The sequence below is a fragment of the Falco peregrinus genome, chromosome 7 (genome assembly GCF_023634155.1).
Source record: "Falco peregrinus isolate bFalPer1 chromosome 7, bFalPer1.pri, whole genome shotgun sequence".
Lineage (NCBI taxonomy): Eukaryota > Metazoa > Chordata > Aves > Falconiformes > Falconidae > Falco > Falco peregrinus.
This window is the reverse complement of record NC_073727.1, coordinates 11,073,344-11,097,021: the sequence shown is the minus strand read 5'-3', so window position 1 is coordinate 11,097,021 and position 23,678 is coordinate 11,073,344. Positions and strand designations below refer to the sequence as shown.

General features: G+C 41.0%; 1 protein-coding gene across 4 annotated transcripts in view; it reads left to right on the top strand.

Moving 5' to 3' along the window:
• The window catches only part of DISC1 (DISC1 scaffold protein), a 207,852-nt gene that overhangs the window by 134,339 nt on the left and 49,835 nt on the right, over positions 1 to 23,678 (top strand). For all 4 annotated transcript variants that reach the window (XM_055810644.1, XM_055810641.1, XM_055810642.1 and 1 more), the window contains one exon: positions 23,284 to 23,344. In XM_055810644.1, coding sequence (XP_055666619.1) covers positions 23,284 to 23,344 — 61 coding nt within the window. The remainder of the gene's footprint in view (positions 1 to 23,283; positions 23,345 to 23,678) is intronic.

The following is a 23,678-nucleotide window of genomic DNA, read 5'->3' as shown; positions in this document are numbered from 1 at the left end:
TTACCCACACCTCCCAGAATGTGTTCTTGTGTCTTAGGTTTGTTCCAATACCAGCATTGGCCTAAAAAATAAAGGGGAATGGGGGTGAGGTGGGGGCAGGGAGAAAGGAAAAAAAAAATCCAAAGAGATCTAGCTGTGGGATAGTGGATGTTGTCCAGCAGCGTGGAAGCAATCACTGACATGTTATAAAAGTTTGTGTGGTCAGGTAGTTCCTCACTAGGTGTGTATCAGGTATTTTCACATTTCATTCATTTTCTTTGCCTTCCAGAGGTACGTAAGTCAGGCCTTTTCTTTTTTCCTGTACCCTAGATGTGAACATACCATGGTGATTCATTAGTCTTAGGCTGGTGAAGGATTGAGGACAGCAGCTACCAACAGTGCTTGGAGCAGTTTGTGTGTCTGAGGTCAGCAAAACCAGCCAGCTCACCTCAGCCACCTGATCAGCAGGCTGATCATAGAATCACAGAATCATTTAGGTTACAAAAGACATTTAAGATCATCAAGTCCAACCACTAACCCAGCCCTGCCAAGCCCACCACTAAACCACATCCCTCAGCACCACATCTACATATTTTTTATACACCTCCAGGGATGGTGATTCCACCACCTCCCTGGGCAGACTGTTCTGACTTCTCCTTGTTGAACCTCATACAACTGGTATCAGCTCAGTCTGCCCAGATCCCTCTGTAGGGCCTTCCCACCTTCAAGCAGATCAACATTCCTCCCCAGCTTGGTGTTGTGTGCACTTACTGAAGGTGCACTCTATCTCCTTGTCCAGATCCTTGATAAAGATATTAAATAGAACTGGCCCAAGTGCTGGACCCTGGGGAACACCACTTGTGAGTGGCCACTCACTGGCTTTAACTCCATTCACCACCACTCTTTGGGCTCAGCCATCCAGCCAGCTTTTAACCCAGCATGGAGCACACCTATCCAAGCCATGAGCAGCCAGTTTCTTCAGGAGAATGGTGTGGGAGACAGTGTCAAAGGCTTTACTAAGGTCTTAGGTAGATGACATCCACAGCCTTTCCCTCATCCACTAGCTGGATCATCTTGTCATAGTGGGAGATCAGGTTCATCAGGCAGGACTTGCCTTTCATAACGCCATGCTGGCTGGGCCTGGTCCCCCAGCTGTCCTGCATGTGCCTTGTGATGGCACACAAGATGATCTGCTCCATAACTTTCCCTGGCACCAAGGTCAGGGTGACAGGCCTGTAGTTCTCTGGAGCCTCCTTCCAGCCCTTCTTATGGATGGGCATCACACTGGCTAACCTCCAGTCTGCTGGGACCTCTTTGATCTGCCAGGACTGTTGATAAATGATTGAAAGTGGTTTGGTGAGCACTTCCACCAGCTCCTTCAGTACCCTTGGGTGGATCCCATCTGGCCCCACAGACTTGTGCATGTCTAAGTGGAGCAGCAGGTCACTGAAAGTTTCCTCCTGGACTGTGGGGACTTCGTTCTGCTCCTCATTCCTGTCTTCCAGCTCAGGGGTACCCGGTCTTGCTATTAAAGACTGAGGCAAAGAAGGCATTAAGTACCTCAACTTTTTCCTCATCCTTTCTGGTAATGTTCCTCCCTGTCCCCCCTCCCCGTTAAAGGATGCAGATTATCCTTAGCCCTCCTTTTATTTCTAACATATTTGTAAAAACATTTTTTGTTCTCTTTTACAGCAGTGGCCAGCCTGAGTTCTAGTTGGGCTTTCACCTTTCTAGTTTTCTCCCTGCATAACCTCTCAACATTGTTACAGTCCTCCAGAATTGCCTGCCCCTTCTTCCAAAGGTGGTAAATTCTTTTTTCCCTGAGTTTCAACCAGAGTTCTCTGTTCAGCCCAGCTGGTGGTCTTCCACACCAGCTCGTCTTTCAGCACATGGGGACAGCCTGCTCCTGTGCCTGTAAGAATTCCTTCTTGGAGAATGTCCAGCCTTCCTGGACCCCTGGACCATTCAGGACTGCCTCCCAAGTGACTCTGTGAGTTAGTCTCCTAAAGAGGCCAAAGTTTCCCTCCGGAAGTCTGCAATAGCTTGTCACAGTGTGAGATGTATGTTGTCCTTCATGCTGTCTTGTTATCATGGTCAGCCTGTTACAAAGATGCTGCAAATTCCATTTCTGTCCCTCCCATAGCTCCAGCCAGAAATCTTGAGGTTGAACAAGGTCAACATTGCATACGGTGTCAGAAAGCACATGGGCTGGCACCATGCTTATCTCAATCTCGTGATCCTAGGACTACTCAGAGGGACCTGTCATTTCCTTAAAACCTGAAATTCCTGACACACACTGTCTTCAGATGGATGAATCTTTTTTTCTTTTTTGGAAGCTCATTCCCCTGCTTCAAGCCTGGAGTAGCCTGTGTCCAGGCAAGGTGATTTGAAATCGCAAAAAAAAAAAAAATAATTCAAAATGTTGTGCCTCTACTGCTGAGCTAAATTGATCTGTTAATAGTGTCCAGAACAGTGCATGGCTTATTAAGAAAAGAAAGTCTGATTGATAAACTTATTTTCTTGAAGAATAATCTGCCTTCTTTGAAGTAGCCTTGCTTTTGAATCATTACCATGACATTATTTGTGTGCGTGTCTGCACTCCGAAACATTGTTTTCCTTTAAAATGTGGTCTCTAACAAGCTTTATCAAATACTCCTTGCTGAAGTGCAGCTTTAGGAATGTTTTGAGATTGAAATGGATATGTTTTCTGCAAGTAAATGGTAGTGTTTTGAAACTGCCCGTCACAGTTTTTAGTTTATCTCAATTGAAAACAATCCAGAGATTAGCAAGCAATGATTTTTGTTGCTAATTCCCATATCAAAGCTGTTTGTGTTAACTAGATAAAAAACATTCTGAGGCAATATGCGCAAAGGCTTGTTTATCAGCCAGAAGGATGAAGTTATCCTCACTTGACCTGAATTTTTTTCTTTGCTTTGTGCTTTTTCTGGATGCTTCTAAAACATTTAAATGGAAAAATAATTGATATTTGAACTGCACTAGCATAATTTTATCTACCTGTTTTGTGGTTTATTGCTTAATTTAAAACAAATCTGTAAGAAGTAAAGATAATAACATAGTGCTGTTCTTCCAAAAAAACAGATTAATGCTACTGAGACCCATACATTTTTTAAGTTTCAGAGAACAGTCACACAGTGGTGACTTCCTACTCCTTAAAATTATTATAAACGTAAATCTGTCTATGATTACTTGCATGAGAGTGGCGCAAAGGATATTACACAAGAAAACTATTGCCATAGTTTTGCTGTTCATTTGGGCCAATTCTGTGTGTCCCAGTTGAGCCGCAGAACCAGTACATTTTGTGTTTGAGTTCCCCTTCCAACAGGTTGTCATTAGGAGGAGTTCAGCCCTCCGACCCCTTGTTCTGTCCTTGTTACATCTTCTTGTGCCAGTTACCCACTGTGAACCGTGAATGCTCATCAGGAGTTGAAGCAGTAGGCTTCCAGACTTTGTCTGGGAGTTTTATCCAGGTGGACAAAGGAGCTGTGATTGAGGCAAAGAGATTTTTTGCTGTTTTTTCCCAGTGGCAGTACTGTGAGCACTATCTATTTGAACTCCTTGATTCAATCTGCAATGCCTCACCCCATGGGTAATTTGTTCCGGCGTTCTCTATGTCAAATCTGATACGATCTTCATGGAAGAGATGAAAGAGTCCTTTTAAATCCTGGAATGAAAAGATTTTGTTTCTATAAAAATTTAGCATTTTTCTCTTTGCTCCTGACAACAATTTAAAAAGGATGCTGTCTTTAATTGTCATTATATTTATGCACTATGCTGGTGTTTTGGGGCTATTTTCAAGCACAGCTTTAGTAACATCACTGAATGCTATGGGCAGTTGCTGAACTCAAAATCCGTTATTATTGGAGAAAAGGTTTAATTGCTCAGGAAGAGCAATTAAAAGGAGGTTTTGGGGTTGTAGTTTTGCTCCCCAAGAGTTGGAAGTGTGGAGAACTGATGATCTTGGCAGGTGACCAGGATAAAGGATTGAAAAAATAACACCATCAGTGAGAGAATTAGTAACTTAGCTTACTGAAAATGAATGTCAGGGGGTGGGTTCTTTTTGTTGTTTGTTTTTTGGCGTGGGGGTGGGGTGGGGGTTGGATAGGTAATTTTTTTTTTTTTTCCAATTATTTCTTTAAGTGTGCATGTGCCTGCTCTGGAAGGAGAGCTTTCTGTCTCTTATGAGGAATACCACACCTAGATAATGCAAAAGTGCTTGAAACTTGTATCTTAGACTTGATTTGTGGGTTTTTGGAAAGATTTTGGTGTTTTTAAGGTAAGTCAGTTGTGAAGACACTTGCTTCTGCCAGCGTGGGTCCCCCCTGCTCCTTGTGTTTTGTGTCGCATTGATTCTTGAAGATGTTCTAGTTTTCTTTTTGTCTCTTTGTTCCACTGATAAGTCAATAAATGTTTCAACTTAGCTAAAGCTGATCAGAACAGAAGTAAGTTTTTTAAGGGGCTTTTTGAGGGATCTCGTGATTTTTTGATTAACTCTACTAGAAAGTCTGAAAACATTGTGCTTGGTTGGAAGAATTTCTGTTAAAATTATGAAGGGAAATGTGAAAACCGGTAACAATAGGAAGAAATCTAAACAAAAGCATGGAATTGAAATATCATTTGATATGTGCTTGGACTGGGTGCTTGCTATTATGCCCTGTGGAAGATGAGTTGTGTTGATGCAGCGCTAGAAACAGCTGTTCACACTGAGATCGGCCTTTATGTGTTGGCCACTTCAGTATGTGAGAGCATAGCAGTGTTGAGGTGGAAGCATAGTAATCCAGTTGAAACACAATTTTGCAGATATTATTTATAGCGGCTATTCTTTCAAAGGCACAGAGACCTTAATGTCTGTGCAGAACAGACAGGGAAGTTTGTTTTGTGCCAGGGGATCTTCCCATTCCTGTTTTGCTGTCTTCCCCCTTCTCTTCCAACAGCTATCTCTTGGATTCAAAACAAAGCACCCTGGTACCTCCTAACTCCTCTCTCTGCAACAGTTCTTGTGCTTATGATTTACAACATTCCTCCTTCCCTACCAGCTCACCTTACCTGCAAACGTTCTGCATGTGGATTCTGGGTTAAGGTGAATGCTGACACTGCCACTATGGGAGCATGGACAGTTGATGCAGATACTTAAAGCTGTAGCTGCAGGTAGGTGAAAGACCTTTGGTAACAGTCATTTGAAGAAGGGTGAATGGAAGAGGAACAGAGCAGGTCAAAAGCAGAGCCCTGCTGAGAGGATCAGAGCAGTGAGTTTGTGTCTGTGTTACGTACCAGCAGATTAGCTTTTTGCTTTGACCTCGGCAAGTTATATCCTCCCTTGGAGGAGAGTTTGAGGACCCCCTTGGCAGGCGACAACGTCACAGTCAGTCAGCAGAGCTGCTGCCCAGGGGGCCCTGCCCTCCGTGAACTGTTGGCATGTCTCGGGTCTCCTTTGTTGAGGGGTGCTGTATCCTTATGCAGGAGGCTGGAAAGCAATCTCCCTGGCTGCTGACTCTTTCTAGTATTGAGGATATCCCCACTGAGCTTCTGAATCATTCTGATCCTTCAGGTTGACATGATGATCTGGCCCATCGCCTGTGGTGAAATGTGTGTTGGCAGGATGCAGCGTATCCTCTGTCACAGCTGAGGGGTGGGATTTGGTTTTACCTCAGTGATGCTTTTAGAAATGGAACACCAGAAATAGCTGTAATTTTGGTTATGTATTTAATAGACTTAGGCCGGAGGCCTGTTGAAGCAGCATGTAGTTTGGAGCAACAAACTGAGCAGTTGGATGCTTGGATTCAGGTCCCATCTCTGTCTCATATTCTCTTGGCTGATGCTGATGCAGTACCCATGTCTTTCTGGGTCTGCTCATGTAGCTGTAAAATGGTGAAACAGTTCCTCCCTCCATGAACATCACTTAGTTTTTTTGCATCCGGCAGCGAGTGGTGCTTATTTAAAGGCAGGACCCTGAGCAGTTCCTTGGCACAGAAGCTTCCACGCGGAGGAGGGTAATGTGCAGCCGTCATCTGGAGGTTGCTGGGTGGGCATCGTCTGATCCTGGCAGAAGCATGAGAACTGCTCTTTTTTTGCCAGGAGGTAATTCCCAAAGGGGTCTTCTATTAACTATCCTGAGCAGCCCAGAAGGCATTTCATCCACGCACTGTTTTAGACAAAAATGAGAATTCTCACTTTGTTTCAGCAGTTGCAGTGGACAAAGTGCACTTACAAGAGGCTGAGATTTGCCCTTAAATACAGTCCAGACATACAAGCTGTCACTCTGAAGCTTCTTGATCTGAAATAGTTGTGGTTCCCGTCAGCTAGAATTCCCATTATGGTGGCCAAAGTACATTGCTGCCTCCGTGTTTTTTGTAAATTTTTTTTCCTGAAATAGGCTTTTTTGAACAGTGAAGGATTTTTTTTTTTTACTTTTCTCTCTGTTGTCCATCTGGTCCCTTCCTCCACATCTGGAATGCCATGATTATCCAATCCACAGCACCAGAGATAATTTAAGAGTCTTAAAAAACCAGCAGAAGTTTGTGGAAAGAATTTATAGCCTATTAGGGTGCCTGTATGTTTTTCCTCCATCTAAAGAACCTTTGCATCATTGTGTTATTTCTATGGATGAAATTGCCCTCGGGGAAAACTGAAGTCCATCATAAAAATGTACTTGAGAGTAGTGTTCCTTTCTTAGAAATCACTGTAAATGAAAGATGCACTATCAGTAAACACTGCAACTGCAGAGACTGTTTCTTGGACCGTTTAGGTCAAACCAACAACTATTCTTCAAATAAGTGACAAAGTAGGATAATGACTTTTATTTTTGTTATAAATGAGATGAGTTATATCTGCGTTTTATTTCCCCTGCCCCGATAGAAAGCAGATTACGTTAACACCTTTCAGAACTGATGAAGCCTCAAAATCAGTGCAAATCAAGTACAAGAAACCCAGTGTCATTTACTGCCTTCATTGCTAATTTCTTAGCTAAGGAGGCCAGGAGAGAAAAGGTTCATCAAAGATGATTCTTACTAGACTACAAGGTGATTTTTATGGCAGGGTGACAGAAGCCATTACAGAAGGGCCTCTTTCTGTTCTCCTTCATGTGGTCTGCCTCTCCGCTCCTCCTTGCAGCGTGCAAGCTCAGCAGGTCTGCCCTGCCATCCGAATCTGGGTAAGTCATTACATGCCTGGCTGCCTGCAGAAGGCTGGCGCGCCCCAGGAGCTCAGGGCAGTGGGTCAGAAGGTGGCAATGTTCACTCTCTGTAGGGCTCGAGCCCTGCCAGGGTGCTGTGAGCTGGAGACCATTCCCTGGGGTGGCTGCTGCATAGTATGCTCCTGGTACTGAACCTTCATGAATGAGAAATTCCTGTTTTCCAAGTAGAAAATGGATGACTACAGTCATCAAGGCAGAATGGAAACAGTTTTGAGAAAAGCTTCTCAAGCCACGGAGAATGGATTTTAAGAAATCATTAAGAAGTCCAGGAGGAAGAGGTGCTGACTTCAGGCAGTAGGAGTTGAAGTGCCGGGGTTTTCTGAAATGGCCATACCTGTCCCCCTGTTGTCTGTTTGACCAGTTCAGCTGGCCAATAACAGATCATCCGCCTTGGTGGGAGAGCAAGTGTTTAAAAAAAAAAAAAAAAGTTAAAAAAAATACAAAAACATTAGTATGTTAATGCTTTTCAGAGAATCATAGCTGTCCAAATGCCACAGAACTTGCCACAATAATGTATTTTGAGCAAAGATGCAATGCCAGAAATCAAGGTTTGGCAGCTGTATTTTCCTTTACTGACATGCTCCGCTTTGTTTTAGTGAAGCAATGCTCGCTTCCTGCTGCTGGTTGCACTGTTTTGCCCTGTTTAAGTATCTTCTGGGCAAGACCAAGGAGAATGAAGCTATTAAAAAAAAAAAATAGTCTGAGGTTCTCTGGGATCATTTGGAATGAGTCATTATTAAGCAGTTCTGCCTCACAACTTTTTAGAAAGTGAGTATTTAATTGCTGCTACTCAAATGCATTTTCTTAGGGAGTGTTTCCCCTTTGGACATCTCCTTTCTCTTTAGGTAGTTTAGTTTTAAAAATGCTGAAAATTGGAATAGTGCACAATTAGGAATAATAGTTACACCACTCATTAGGGGAAGTGATAGCAGACTGACGGTCTCACGTGAAACACAGAGAAAGCAGAGAGAAGCTTTATTTCCCCCCATTCTGTGCTTGCCCTGACCCTGAGTGGATGCATCTTGGAAGAAAAGCCCAACACAAATTCCCATACATTTGTGTGTCTGTATATGTTAAAGAGGAACTTTTAATTGATGTTTCTTTGGGAACATAGAAATGCAGAATGACAGAAAAACTTTCTCCCCCTTCCCGAAGTATTTGACTGTTTCTCTGCCTCTTTAATGGATAAAAAATGTGATGGAAGAAAGATTAGCCATCAAGACCCTGATGGAAAGGAACAACAAATTGAAAAGAACAGCTGTAATTGAAATAAGGAAAGAAAATAAATCATGAGTTGGTTTTAAAAGATTTGGAGAATTCAAATTCAGCTGAATAGTCCTTTAAAGACAAAAGACAGAATTTTCTTCACAGTAGATCTTACTGAATCTTGCAGTAATATGTTGCTTCCCTGCCTCTACAGATTCATTTGTGCTTGTAGTCTAATCCTTCTAAGGCTAATCTAAGCCTTCCTGTGCTACTAAATAGGTGGATGTAATAAGCAGTCTATTGATTTGTGTTACTCTACCTAGTTTCAGAAGCACTTATTATACCAAATAGCTTTTACTTTGTGGGGCACTCTAGCTCATCTGTTTTTGCTGCTGAGTTTTCATGCAATAGTAAGCATCTTACAGTGCTTACTTTCTGAAATATGCCTTTTGTTTGCTTGGATTCTGACAATATATTAATTTTCTTTCAATTTACGTATGGTTTCTGATCTTTCATGTGTTACTGTCTTCCATATAAAGTATTTTTTGCCCAGCTGAGTATTCATAAGTCCTTGCCAGCTATTTATAATTCGCTGAAAGCCTATTTTCTGTTTCACACTTCAGTTTGCATTGCAGGTAGAGTGGAATCTGTTATGTATGTGTGCTGTTTTCTCCCAAAAAGCGTGCCCAGTGTCTCATGCGGGCAAATCCCTTCATTCTCACCACTTCATCCACCAGGAAGTTACAGGTATTTAGATGGTCATGCTCGTGGACCTGGAAGCATTTCGCAGAAGTACTTGACTCAAACATCCAGATTAATTTTCCAGTGTCATTTTCTTTTTTTTTTTTTTTTTTTGTTGTTGTTCGTTTGTTTTGGTTTTTTTTTTTTAACCTTTCTACCTGCTTCTGCATATATCGCAGTCATTTCTTCCAGGGCTTGTCAGAAGCTTTGGTGAGTTCAGCCCTATAGGCCCATTAGGCAGTTGCCAAACAGGTGTGTATATGTGGTACAAATAAAGGAATTCTAAATACTAATGATGAAATTCTCCTCTCTTACAGCTACATCCATCTTAGTATATAAAGAATGACCATTTTTATGCAGTTTGCTATGAAACCTGTCCCTTGAATGATTTATTTTGTGTAATCTGAAATCCCGTAATTTGGTTTAAGATTGCATATTTTTTGAAGTCACCTAGCTGTTATTTCAAATACATTTCTGCAGAAAATAACGATGTATTATGGGTTAACGTTTACTGAATAAGCAGCTTTATAAGGCAGTTGTTTAGCTAAAATTTCAGAAGCTAACTGTAAAATGATCCAAGGAATGAATCTTGAGATCATCATTGGCTGGGCAGAGGTACAGCCCATGTGCTGTGCTGACTTGGTAGCTTGATAAGACCGACTTGAATTGACAATTGACCAGCGGGTTTAGACCAGCAACTGACTCGACCAAAATAATATCCTTTGGCCCTTTATTTTTATGTGACATCCTTTGGCTTCATCAGAGTTGTAATCCCGAGGTAGAACTTCATTAGGGTACCCCTTCTCCTGTTGTGTCTGTATGCTTCAGTTCCAGCAGTTTGATCCAAAGATGCTGTATGTGGTCTCTGAATTTCATTAAGTTCACTAACTACTTCCACAGGGGGTGTGTGTGTGTATGTATATATATGTGTATGCTGTTTGTCCAAGAGGTATGTAGTCCAACAGTACTTGTTACTTAATTTGTTGTGTGCCTCCTTCTGTCATTGTTAAAGTGTGACTTTCTGGTCTGTGGCTGCAGGCTTGATGGTGCTAGATTTATCTCTGGTAGAAACTAAATAGCTTTTCTGTGTGAGCTACATTTCATGTGAGCAATATATTCTGTTAAATTCCCAGATCCTCCGTGTCTTCCTCATCCTCACCTGTTCTTTTAATTTGGATGGTGAAGAAAGTGTCTCTATGGGATTCTGAGGATTTCCACACATCCTGCAAGTTAATTTCTCCCCCTCTTTATAACAAGCCAGTATTGCTTATTAGGCATCAGGGTCAAAGTCATCACACCACTCTGCTGTGAGCTGAGGCATTCTGGTTTCTCCCAGAAGTGAAACCAGACTTCTTTTGAGAGGCACTTAGCCCAAGAAGGCAGAGGATTTCCTAGAATTTTAATCATACCCCTTATGTTTTCACCCAAACTAATGTGCTTTAGAGCTGTGCTAATTGACCTGATGTTCTGGTTTTAGATTTGTGGTAGTAACCCTCAGAGCTAATTTACACAACGTGCTTTGAACTGAACTTGGTAATGCAAATATAATGTCCTATTAGCAAACTATGAATGGTTCCTACTGGGATTTGTACAATGATTCTGAGCTCATTATTACTGTCATTCAATACTGTGGATGAGTAGAGGAAAAATAATTAAACAAAATAGTACTTTAAATCCCAAAAGGAATGTAAAATCAACAAAGTTGAAAACCCAGAAGTCTTAACTTGTGTTTAATATATACACTCTGTGGAAAGGGAGGGGGAAGCACGGGTACGTGTTAAACACTTAGCATAGCTGCCCAACCTAATTGGATGGAAAAATTGATACCCAGTGAATCATGTATTTCGCCCAAATGATTCCACATTTCTCTGAGTTTAAGACTGATAATGTTACATGGAAAATGGTATAAGAAGTATTTTCTTCTAATCCTCCTTTAAATATAAGTCATCTTCCAAAAGTGTTGCCTGGGGATTTAGCTGTGTGACTCCTACTGATATCACTGGAAGTTTCACGGCTGAAATGCACAAACAGCGCTTTGAAAAAGCTTCTTGCCAACACTGTGGAAGCATTGCTGTGTGAGCATTTCTCATTTCTACAGCTTCGCCTGGTGTGAGCAACAAAATCTATGGGAGACCTTAAAGTTCAGAAAACTGTTGAATGTTCCTCAAGTTTGTAAAAACACGCAAGCTTGTTGCAAGCAAGGCCACTTCTGTTAGACTGTGGGCATTTTGGCCTAATTTTTAAAATGCAATTGGGAAAACAAAGCAAACAAACAAAAAAGGACAGGCAAACCACTCTGTTCAACTGACATATCAGTCAGGCAGCCAAGCAAAGAGGCAGCAGCTTAATTGAAAAAATATTGTCCAATGTGATGCTCTACAGCACTTGGCTCTACTCAGACTTGAACAAAGTGCCCTAGAAAGTGGGCTGTAATGTGCTCGATAGCTGCAAACCAGCTCAGGCCAATGGAGTTTCCCTTGGGCTCAGTTCTTCCAGCAGCACTTTCCGACCTGCTCTTCATTATGACTACTTTTTTTTTTTTTTTCTTCCCTATTTGACTCCATCCGCTTCTCTTTCTGGCGCTACTCCAGTCTGTTCCAGGGCAGACTGTGTCTCATACTGCTAATTGCCCAGTAATCAAACTGGATACCTGAGCAGGAGACCCAAGACTCTCTATGTTCAGGCTGTGGGAGTGGTGGAAAATTTTACTCCCTAGGCATCACAGCTCAAATTTTATGTGGTCCAACTGGTGGCTTGCAGACAATTCCCTCTATCTGGCCACCGATTGATGAGAAATGGGTGGATGTTGTCTGAAGAGCTGATTAGTTTCTCCTGAGTGGCCAGAAGAGTTATTGCTGCTCTTGCACCTTAGTGAGAAGAGAAGATTGAAAGAGGAGGCATAAAATCCTAATTTTGTGTGTTTTGGAGCAGCCTTGTAATACTGCTAGTGCTGTTGCTATGGATTTTGAGATGTCCTGAAGGTTTGGACTTTGACTTTTACTGGACTTGGACTTCTAGCTCATGTCTTCAAAACTTAAGAAATTGAAACTTTCCAGGGGCCACTTGAAAAATCATTTGGGTCATGAAGATTAGATCAACTAAGCATGTGAATTCATAGCTAAAGAACATTTGTATTAGAAAATGTTAAATTAAGCTACTGTAGAAAGAGTCTGCATGAGCCATTGGGAAGTTCTTCCACATCACCAGAATGACCAGTAAATTGTCCACAAACTACTGACTTGGGAGTCCTTACTAAATTGTGCTAAACGTTTTCTTTTCTGGCAGTAACTGAAGCACTGCAAGTTTGGTATGGAGAGCAAACCCAGAATTGAAATTCCCTGTAGTAGTGAATGATTTACAGCTTAAGTGGAAGAGCAAAGGTGACAAGAACTGAAAAAGAGGAATCTGAAAGGCAGAGGAGTGAAAAGAAAAAGAATGGAGGAGAAAAGACACAAACAATGTAGACTTAGGAGTTGGGGAGGGAGGCAGCTAGGGTAATATGGCAGTGAAAATGTAAAAAATTAAAATCATAATCAAAAGTAAAGAAAAAGTGTCAGCTCCACCAGATATGGTTATTTTCAGCAGAGGGGAAAAAACCCAAACAATGCACTGAAGCATGTGCTGCTTTGAAGAATGAATCCACTCATCTTGCTTACAGTATAGCAATGCTGGGACTCCATGCGAAGGGCAAGGTCTTTAATTCTCTTCTTTTATGGACATTACTCAAAAAGAGGTCTAGGGGCTTAATTCAAATAAAAGATTTTTCCATTGATACTGAAACTGTCTGCTTCAATTTAGAAAGAGATTTTGGACTAGTAATAAGGCTGCTTTTATCATCATCTCTCTAAGCAAAGTACGAATTGAGTCTCTTTTTTGCCAAAAAAAAGGATACAGGGTGCTGAAATATTTTATAGTTTATCCTGATAAGCGAAAAATGCAGATTTATGTTTGGCTCTGGTGACAGAAGAGGGTATCAAGGGAAAAAAGACTTGAAATATTGAGTAACATAGGTGGAAATTACATGGTAATCTGCAGTGTAGCAGGTTTTGTCTTCCATTGGAATGCCATTGGCATCCCTTGTTTATTGTGCAGTTGAAAGTGGTGTGTGCAACTCATTTATAAAATGTACTTTATCATCTTATGGGAAATCTTATGCCTTTGTTGAGACCACCTTAACTTGGAGATATTAAAGCTGTTGCTTTCAAGAGCTCTATTGTAGTAGAGTTTTGCCCTAGAAAGTTAATAAGAAAGCTAACAAAGACTTTATAGTGTTAGCAATATTTTTAAGTCAGCCAATTAAATTAATGATCCTATCTTGAAAGCAGTTCAAAAAATGTATGCCCACTCAACAGTGTGCACTTGTCTGTGACTCTGCCCTTTAGGGTGCTCAGGATTTGTATGAGCACTTAGTGCACACACAGTCTTGTAGCTACATCTGTTTTGCTCAGCTGCTGTAATTTTCCCAATTACATTTTGTAAATCTCTGCTCTAGCTTTGTATGTTAGTAGCAGAGAGGCTTTTAAGGCATCACTGCATGTTCATGGTCAAAAGCATCATGTTTACATTGATATATCAAGTATAGCTAAATATTACCGATGGGTTTAATGAAACTCATGAGCAGTGGTGCGCAGGTGGCATAATGCCAGGAGGAGGAGGAGGAAATGGCTAGGGCGAAGATTATTAGGGATTAAGGAAAACGGTGTATTAAGGTTGTCTGCTTTACTCCATGTGACTGGAATGGCTACAGAACAGGCTCTGCTCGGCCTCTCTGCAGGGGAGCTTCACATTTTTTACTCGTTTAGAAGCCCTGTAATTGCATATACAGAAAAGGTGCCTGGTATAGCTAACAGTGGCCAAGTGGTTTACAAAGGGTTTCTGAAAACTGCAGTGTGTGGGACTATGTGGGACACTTTGCTTATCTGTACTGCTGCTCATTGTCAGCTATTTTTCAAAAAAGAAATTGCTGCTTCTCTGTAGTTTGAAGACTTGTTCTAGATCCTTGGAGAGAACAGCAGTGCAAAAACGCAGGTTAGTGCTATTTGCAGTTACCGTTTGTAAGCCTTGGTACAGGAAGTCACTGCTTTATTTGATGTCATTTCAAGGTTGTTAAAAAATAGCTTGCAATGCTGAATATTCTCCTTTCTCATCTCTATTGCAATTTGTGTTACTTCTAACCTTCGGCATATACCTTTGAGCTCTTCTTTGCTTTCTTTAAAATAATCTGAAGGACTGATGTCTTAGCAGCCACTTGTTCTACTGAAGTGAAGATAAGCGTGTGTCATTTTCCTTTGTCAGTGGTAACATTGGCCTTTTTTTAACACTTTTTTTCCTTTTTTGTTGATTTTCAAAGCTCTTATGCTTGCCCTTAGCTCTCCTTTTCATCTCTTTTAGTAGCCAGATTCTATGGCAGCATATGGCAGCAAATTCCAATTTTTTTTTTTTTTTTGGGGGGGGGGGGGGAGCTGTGTTGCAGTGCTGTATTTTTGTTCCATAAAGGAATTTTGAGCACAAGCATCTTCTGCATTAGATAATTGTATTAGTTGAAGTACAAAATATCCTCTGGCTGAGGGCTATCTTTCTGTACGTGCCTAGGTTCTGCCCAATTTGTATAACCTGACTAGCAACACGTTGAGCTGGAGAAAAGATAACTAGCAGTATTAAGACTAGCATGAAATTTTGCAGAGCTCTTTTGAAAGAAAAGTTCTGGAGGGGTTGGAGAGGTTCAAAGAAATCTTTGACCATCTTTCTTTTGTGAACTTAAATTAAAAAGCCAAAGTAGGTTACTAATTTAATATAGTGGGTTACTAATTTAATATAAATTTTTGGTTGCAATTCAGGGACTAAAACATTAGGAGTAATAGTTAATACCTGAAAGTTCAGCAGAACAATTAAGTTGGGGAACTTGAACCATCTACTGGATGTTTTAGAAGCCTTGATGTTGCTGAATGGCTGTGACATATGTCCGATGGTCTATGCATCATCCCTACTAGCTAGCCACAAGGTATCCTGTTAAGCCAGAAATTGAATTGCAATTTTACTTGTCTTACTGTTTGTCTCCTCAGCCAAAAAAAAGTTTGAACTGTTCCTCCTTTTCATAACACAGGTATTAGGTGTTGTCAGTGATTGTCATGGAGCTTACCCGCTCTATAAAGCCTGATTGTTCTCTGTTGTTTGCCTTGGATAGCTATATAAATGGCTCGTTCTGGTCTTTTTGTTTAATCTAACAGTGTTAAAATAAATCTTACTTTCAGGAAAAACTTGTGGCAAGTTCAGTAACCAGTTTGAACTCTTTGGTGCCCATGCATATGTTGAGTCTGGTTGCCTTGTTAGCTTGTGTAATGGTTTCCAGATGATCTCTTGTGACTGCTGACAATCCACAGAGGGCAAGCTGGATGCATGGCTCTCCTTGATGTTCAGGCGTTGCTTTGAGAGAAGAAATGAGAAAAAAGAAAAGTTGGTTGGTTTTGGTTTTTTTTTTTTTTGGGGGGGGGGGCGGGATCTGAACAGATGGTTAGCAGAGGATTGAAGTAATAGGTTGCAAACAGGCAGAGAGGAAAACCAGGCAAGAGAACACACAAAGAAAAATGTAAGCCTTCCCCTTCATTTATCCCTAGTTGCTCAAGGAAGAATGGAAGAGAAATGGGAATGAAAGTGAAGGAAACTTTCCACGTGGTTTTTGGAATGGGTCTGATGTTTTCAATGCTAAGGTGCATTGATAAATTATAAATTACTGTGTATTGTTCTGTGTAAACAGTGACTTGGGTGGCTGCAGAGGAGCTTGCAAAACAGGAGGGTCCTATCCATGGGATGGGATGGGAGGGTAAAACAAGCCTCGCCTTGCCTGTAGGAGAGTTCAGGGGCCTCTCCCCCGAGGATGTTCTCAGTGTGTATCTCCAGCATCCTTCCAGAAGTGACGCTATACAGTCACTCTGGAGCTAACAGCTGTGCATGGTTCCACATCTTAACTCATTCTAAATAAAGTAAAACCTGTCTGTAATGAAGAAAACCTTTCTGGGGGAAGCTGGCTTATTGGTGTCAGCAGTGTAAAGCAGAGAGATGCTTTGGGTTGGAGTTAAGAGTTCCCTGCAGTGAGAATATTGCCATCCGGTAGGTACCAAGCGTCTGAAGAAGCAGGAATGTTTTTCTCCAGGTCTGCAGCCAATTTAAAGCTCTGTTTGGTGCACCCCAAACATATGTAGCTTTTGAATCATCTGCGGAAAAGTAACCAAACCTGTGATGGGGGTTCTGCACCTGGCCTGTGGTTACTGTGGAGGTGGCATGTGCAGGAGAGAAGTTTAAGTTGGAAGGCTTGGAGGCTGCTCCCAGACCTGGGGCTGGATAGATGGGTGGTCTTGCACTACTCCCTTTATATTCCTCCCTACACTTTATAGAACCTCTTAAAGGTTCGGGGCAGGTCTGTTGCCATGTAACTTCAGTGCCCTGGTCACTGCTGGGCCGACACTTCGCCTACTGCCCCTTTAATTTAGAAACAGCCTGCTTGTTTTGATACTGCATAATAAAAAAATGTATATAGTTTCAGCTGAGGGGGGGGGTTGTTTGTTTTTTAAAGGTAGATTATTTGCTGAAAGTATTTAGCAAGTAATTTGCCTCCTTCCCCCTGCTGTGTGCCACATATAGCACAGGAGGAACTACCATGTGTCAGGCTCGCCAGATTTTACAGAAATCTGAAAGAAGCGTAGCAACCCTGTGAAAGTACGGTAATTCTCTTCAATTTTGGCAATTTAATCATCACAGAGCTTGAAGGGTCACCTGTCTCTTTGGATGAAATATACCACATACATTGAAGAAGGTTCAGGAGGTAGATTCTGGGAATGTCTGTTTCTCAAATGGGCCTTTTTATGTGGGGCCGTTTCTCCCCATCCCTCCCCCTTATGCTCTGCAAACCTTTTATGCCATGCCCAGAGAGGCAGAATTGTAAGTTGTTACAGGCAGAGCTGCTGGCACCTCCTGTCATTTCCCTTTATAAGTCTAGTTTTCTGGTTTTTATTTCTTTGCCAAACTGTTCATGCTGAGACTTTCTATACCTTATATCTGCCCCGACATCTAACTTGAGGGCAGCAAGTGGCTTTTCTGTTAAAATCAGTAATTTCTATACAGTATGTATTTTTAGCTGTATTTTTTTATGTCAAAGGCAAGATATCACTTGACTCATTGCAGGCTCAAATTCATTGTTGTACCAAGGCCTACAAATTAAGCCAGCTGTAAATATGTTGAGAGCCTTGTAGGCAGAGAAACAAGCAGATGGAGCATGTTCTTTGTCTGCTTTGCTATGTGCAAAACGCTGCTGTCTCTCCAAATGAACTGGTACTTGGCCTTTCTGGGGTCTCCTAAAGAGAGGAAGCTGATTGTCTTGGGTATTGCAGTGCCCACCCACTCCCAGCATGTCTAGAGGTTAGACTAAACCCTTCCTCCTGTTCAGGGTGTACCCACGTGTTGGAAAGAACGTTAACAGTAGTCCTTCTGTATCAGCAACCCCAAAGGGAACTTCCTGAGGAAGCTGAATTGTTCACTCTGTACTTTTCCTCTTTTCCTGTTTCAGTGCAGCATGAGTGGGAAAATGCTCTTCTGTCCTGTGTTCTGCCAGTTTTGTATTTCTTCATTACTCTTCATATATTTTTACAGAGACTGAGAGTATGAAGTAGCAGTATAATATAATATTTTAAGTGTACAAGTGGGCAAAGTATTTTAAGACAGTGATGCTCAAGCTAGAACCTTTAATTGGTTGTTCATATATATCAGAGGAGTTGACCATCTAGCACTGGAGAGGCAACTGAAGCTGATGGCGGAAATCTTCGTATGGACAAGATGCAACGTACTGCATCCCTCTGAGAGCTGTGAAAGCAGTGGAGTGGCATTTGGCAATAGATCCCTGAAAGCCCCCTGTCCTCTTGTGGGATGGAATTATGATAAGCTCAACATTCCCAAATCACCCAACAGTTGCTGCAGACTCTCTTCTATCCAGAGGGATTAAGGCTGTCTAGCAGCCCCGCTTCATTCACACAGCTCAGTGCCAGCAGAACTGCTGTGTTTGAATGTGCTGGTGGCATGTCACTGTAAAGCACAGCTTTGCATTTGTGTGACAGGACACTACCCTGGTTGCCAGGCCAGCTGTTTTCAGAAGGAAGAAAAAAAAAAATATCTTGTGGTTGAGTTATGGAATCATCCCCACTTAGCCAAATAATGTCTTCAACTCCATCAAGTAAGATTGGGTTATGTCTTTAAATGTGTGGCTTTAATTTCATAGATGTTCAGTACCAATTTTTTTTTCCAGTTCACCTTCATGTAAACTTCCTATTCAAGGAATAGCCAATCTATTTAGACTTCTAAATTTTGGTGACCTCATCTCTGGTGGCAGTAATTTACTCAGGCTCATTTTGTGTTATTCTGCAGTGATATTTAGGATTAGCACGTTCCCTTAGGACAAACCACAACTGCTGGAAGAGATAGGGAGTAACTATGTATGTCAGGATTTACTTCATTACGAGAAGACAGTCAGTGAACCAGCATAGAATTTGGTTGATTGATCTCACCCAGAGTGTGAGCTTTTTTTGAGTATTCACACGTCTCTATCAAGGCACCTGTTTTCCTCTCTTTAATCCTGGCCTTTCCTTTTCTTTCTGCTTGAGTTCCCTGGCAATAATGCTCTAGAGAGAGGCTGTTGTTCTTGAAGCAGAGCTTGTTCTTTGGGTTTTTCCCCTGCCTGTCTGCAAGATGCAGAATTCCTTGCCATTCTGTAATCCAAAATCTTGTTACTTGGGCTTGATAAATCATCTTGACATGTAGTTGGGCAGCTGAGGTGTCATCTCTGAAGTTTGACTGGCTTTTCAAGTTAACCTTTAATTATATCGAAGCCATTCTGCAGTTTTTCAGACCCCAACTTCACACATTAATGCAGCACATCTTACATGACAGAAAAGATCAGATACTTTCAACTGATCGTGTTCTGCTTTCACTTTTCTCTTAGCCTTGATAATAATTTCTATATTTAAAAAATAGAATAGTGACACGACAAGCAACCTGTCAACCTTGTTCACACCTAATTCTGTCCTCAGAGTTTACTCCGGGTGGATCAATGCACGTCTGTGCAGTTACTTCTGGTTTCATATTCTTCTTAAGAGCCAAACCTCATCCTAGATCCTTAAATCAGGCAAAAATCTCATTGAAACCAGTGGGAGTTTTGCTTTGTCTGACTAATAAAGTATTTGAGGAGGAGTGTAATGCTTATGGATCGGAGAGGCTAATTGTACAGGCTTCAGGTTGGTTGTGCAGGCAGGTAATGTCTGGCAGTTCTTTTCATGCTGGGTCTAGATCTACTAGCAGTCATTGTGGCTGTTCCAACCTTTAATTTTGTGTGAAAAGATGTGTCGGTATTCACCCCCACCCCAAAACAAATAAATAAAGAAATTGCTTTTTAGACCAGAAGGCAAAAAAATTAACTTTTGACTTTGTATTTCTGGAACTCATTTTGTGGCTTACTTGTCTGGTAGAGATCTACAACCTGTGGGCTAGCGCTTAAAAATTACTGTGATATTGGCTACCAATTTTTTGAGACACCTGCTTCAGTTTTAAAGACTTGTCCTCCTGAAGTGCCAAGCATCCGCATCTGGCGCTTTCATGTGGGCACTGGGTTCAAGGTGTCTCCAGTCGGATACTCAGTTTTAGAAAGCTTTTGAAAATATTGATCATAGAATCCAAGGCATGTGTCGTGGTCTGTAGGTCTTTGTAAGCTCAGTTTGTGTGGATTAAGACCGGAGAATAAAAATGATGATACATCTTCATGTACAGGCTCACATAGTATTTGTAAGTAATAGAAAGCATTACACCAGTGGGGCTGCTTTCAGAAGAGGAACACACGATATTATTTTAAAAGACCGCTATATACGTTTAATTATTGGAAGGTATTTATACAGCTTCTAAAATGGCAGATTTATTCTCTGTAACATCTAAAAGGCCAGCACAGGAGCTCACGACTGCCCTTTAGTGCCGCCTGACCAGGACTGATTCTAATCTGGACTTTGTTTGCTGCTGTAAGGAGGAAGAAAAATATATGATAAAATAAGAGAAAGAAATGCTGAATCACTTTTCTTCAATTAAGGCTTCACAAGAAAAGTCTATTTTTAATCTTAGCAAATACCCTGGTGTCTGATCTTCTGTGAGTATTTATACTTCTTTATTTTAATAACTCCCCTCAAGGCCAATATGAGCTAAGCATGTAAATCCCCAGAGAACTGAAGAAAAAAGCAATCGCATTCACTTAAATGTAAAAATAAACCATTTGGCATGTTTATGCAGAAAAGCATCTCATAAATTATCATTACTTTTTTTTCCTCCCTCTGTCATCTAGTACTTTCTTAGCTTGATTGAAGACACACAGAGCTTCCTGTTTGCATCTTTCTGCTTTGAAGTGACGGTGAATGGATTCATTAAATTAGAACAAAAAAAAAATCTGCTAATTTGTTGCTTGTCTTCTCTTTCAAATGGATGATCTAAAAGGCTGAAAGTATTGTAGTTGTTGCAGTGCTGCTTGCAGTTTGTTGCAAGGGAAGTAACCTCCATCAGGTTTTAAAGCAGTGTTTTCCTTCCAGCAAAATCTCCAGGTCACAGCTCTTCCAATTACATGCAAAAGAAGACAAAGCTAGTCTGGGGAGCTTTCTCTTTCAGCAGCAAAGTTTGCATTTCTTTTAATGTAGTTAAAACATTTGACAGGAGAGAGTAGGGTTTAGTGATGTGAGGTGATTTCCAAATGAGTGTTAGCTTTTTGCTGACCTACTTTTGACTAGTGGTTTATTCTTGTCCATTACTTTTTGTCATTGAATAATGCTGATGTATTAAGCTGTGTGCTTCAAGGGCATTGCAAAATTGCGTGTAGGGGCAGGACTGAACTGTGAAAGTGCGAATTACTCTATCAGATCATACCCAATTAAAAAGTGACAAGCACAGCAGGAGAAATTGAAAGCAAGGTTTATCTTTCATGTAACATAAGAAGTCACTATATCGGTTAGAAACAAAGTGAGTGTGAAACAGATTCTCCACCTTTCCTCATCCCTCTACAAAAATTAATAATATCTGCTGACTTTATTATCTGGAAGAATAAGCTCCTGAGTTGTAACAGCTCATGTTGAAGGATATTATGGCAATGGCAAGAGAAGGGGAAGTACGGCAGCCATACACCTTTAAGCTATCTACTATCAAAGCATGCGCTGGACCTCAGGTCAGTTCATTGGGGATTGACGGACAGGGAGTTTGGAAAGAGTGATGGTAGTTTATATAAAGCTGTAGTGTGTCATTAAAGGAGGACTTGCAGACTTGCAGGCGCTCTGCAGTTCTGCAGGAAGCGTAGGAATAAAAGCATGGTAAGGAAACAGAACTTCGACTGAGCCCTGCAGTTGTTATAGAACTGCTACAAGCTAAGGAAACTTATTTACTCTCCAGTACCATTGCAAAAATCCATATATAACCTTTTGTGTGACATTCACCAGCACTCTTCTAATGGTGAGATGGGTCTGTGAATGTATAAATGAATGCAGTTTTCTATGTACACTATAATCTTCCAGAATCCTGGTAGGTCAAGGCGATGTATTGCAGAACCTGTCTGATGTTGAACCTGGGTTAAAGATGTTATGGACAAAATTGTGGTGCTTTCCAGAGTACTAGGGTTTTGGTGTGTGTTTGGTTTGTTTGGTTTTTTTTGGTTTTGGGTTTGGTTTTTTTTTGGTAGGTTTTTTGGGATGTTGTGGTTTGGTTTTGTTTTGGTTTTTTTCCTAATTCGATAAACTCTCATAAAATAAAGAAAAAAACAAAAGTAAACCAGCTTTGCAAAATGTGTTCTGTATTTGCTATTGGGATGCGGACTGCCTCAGTGATGTGTGACTGCTGTGTGACCAGGTGAACACCCCCTTCTACAGACAGTCAATGTTAGGTTGACCCTGATGTTTGCTGCTAATGGCATTACCTAAGGGGTTGCCGTTAGTGAACTCCTGTGTATGTGTGTATGAACACAGCTTTACTACAGCTGATTTTGTTAATGCCAGGTTTTCAGATTAGGCTTTAGTGTGTGACATTCTACTTTATTAAGAAAAAAATTAGAAAAAATAAGAGGGGAAAGTGAGAAATACACAAAGAACTTGATATGTGTAAGCTGTGCTTAGAGGCATTGTATTGTAGGGAAGATAGGGGAGAAAGATGAGTAAATTAATAGGGTACCTGATCCATGCAGCAAGCTTTGCCTGTAAAAACAGTGATGCTATGTAGAATGCATGTTCATACAAAATATATTTAATTGTTTTACAACAAATTAAGAATTTAAAAGTAACCAACCGATTTACACTCCTACTAGACTTGGGGTTGGCAAGCATCTGTTAGGGAGGGGGAAAAATGTTATCATAATGTGAAAATTGTTATCCTTTAGAAGTCTCTGTTTTCCTGGAAGGGGATTTACCTTTTCCCCCATTTGTACCCATGATGGAGTACCAAGGGTCATCCAAAAGAATGGCTTTATTATTGCGTGTTACGGTAGGTAGTTTATGGGGGTTCTTCCAAGTGAAGAAGGGACTCATATGCAGGCAATATCTAGGTCCCAAGTTTAAAAACAAACAAATAAAACCCCCAAACCACAAAAAAAAAAAATCACATAATAATCTTGAATGGTAGTTCTTTCCATTCTGTAGTGTTTTGGTTCTATCAGAAGTTTGATACAAGATGCATAACATTTTAAAGGGCTTTTGTGCATGGACTGACAAATTGCTTGTTTCTCCTGAGGTAAAGGTGAGGACCTAGCTGTGTGGATTTTCTTTTTTTCTTTTTCTTCTTTTTTTTTTTTTTCTCCTTTTTGTCAGGAGGAAACTGGTATAAACTGTGCCTCTGTTAGTCTCACAGTTTTTCTGGCACAACCAAGAGGTTAATGCATTAATTACTGGTTATATTAGTGCAATACAGATACAATAGACTTTTAAGGGAAAAAAAGGGATAAAACACCCACGCTGTAATTTGAATGTGGAAAAGATTAATGGAATTCTCATTTCTAATTGATATGTGTAAAATTTGTGGGTAAGAGATGAGTTGGTTTAAAAAGAAAATACAAAACTGTACAGTTACACCATTGTCTAACTTTGACTTCGATTTTGCAGTGACCAGTGTAAAAGAAAATGCTGAAAAGTACATGGAGATGCTGGAGGATAAACTACATAGGTAAGGATGATAACATGGAAACCTTTGAAAATTAAAAAATGCTTTTTAACGCAGCACTGATAGGCATAAAAGCGTCAGGGAATGTTTTGGAACTTGCATTAGAATAATACCAAAAACTAATTCAAAGCTGGAAAAGCCCACAAGTGTTGTTATGAAGACCTCTGTCTGTGGCTGTGTTCAGCAGCTTTGCCACCAGCCTGCCAATGGATGCAGGTAAAAGCAAGAATGGCTGCGCTGTCTAGACTGCTCTGGAGCAGTGGTGGTACAGCCAGAGAAAAGGGACCATGGGTGCAGTTGGTGTGCATATCTCCAGCTCCGCCTGCGGGTGCTGTGA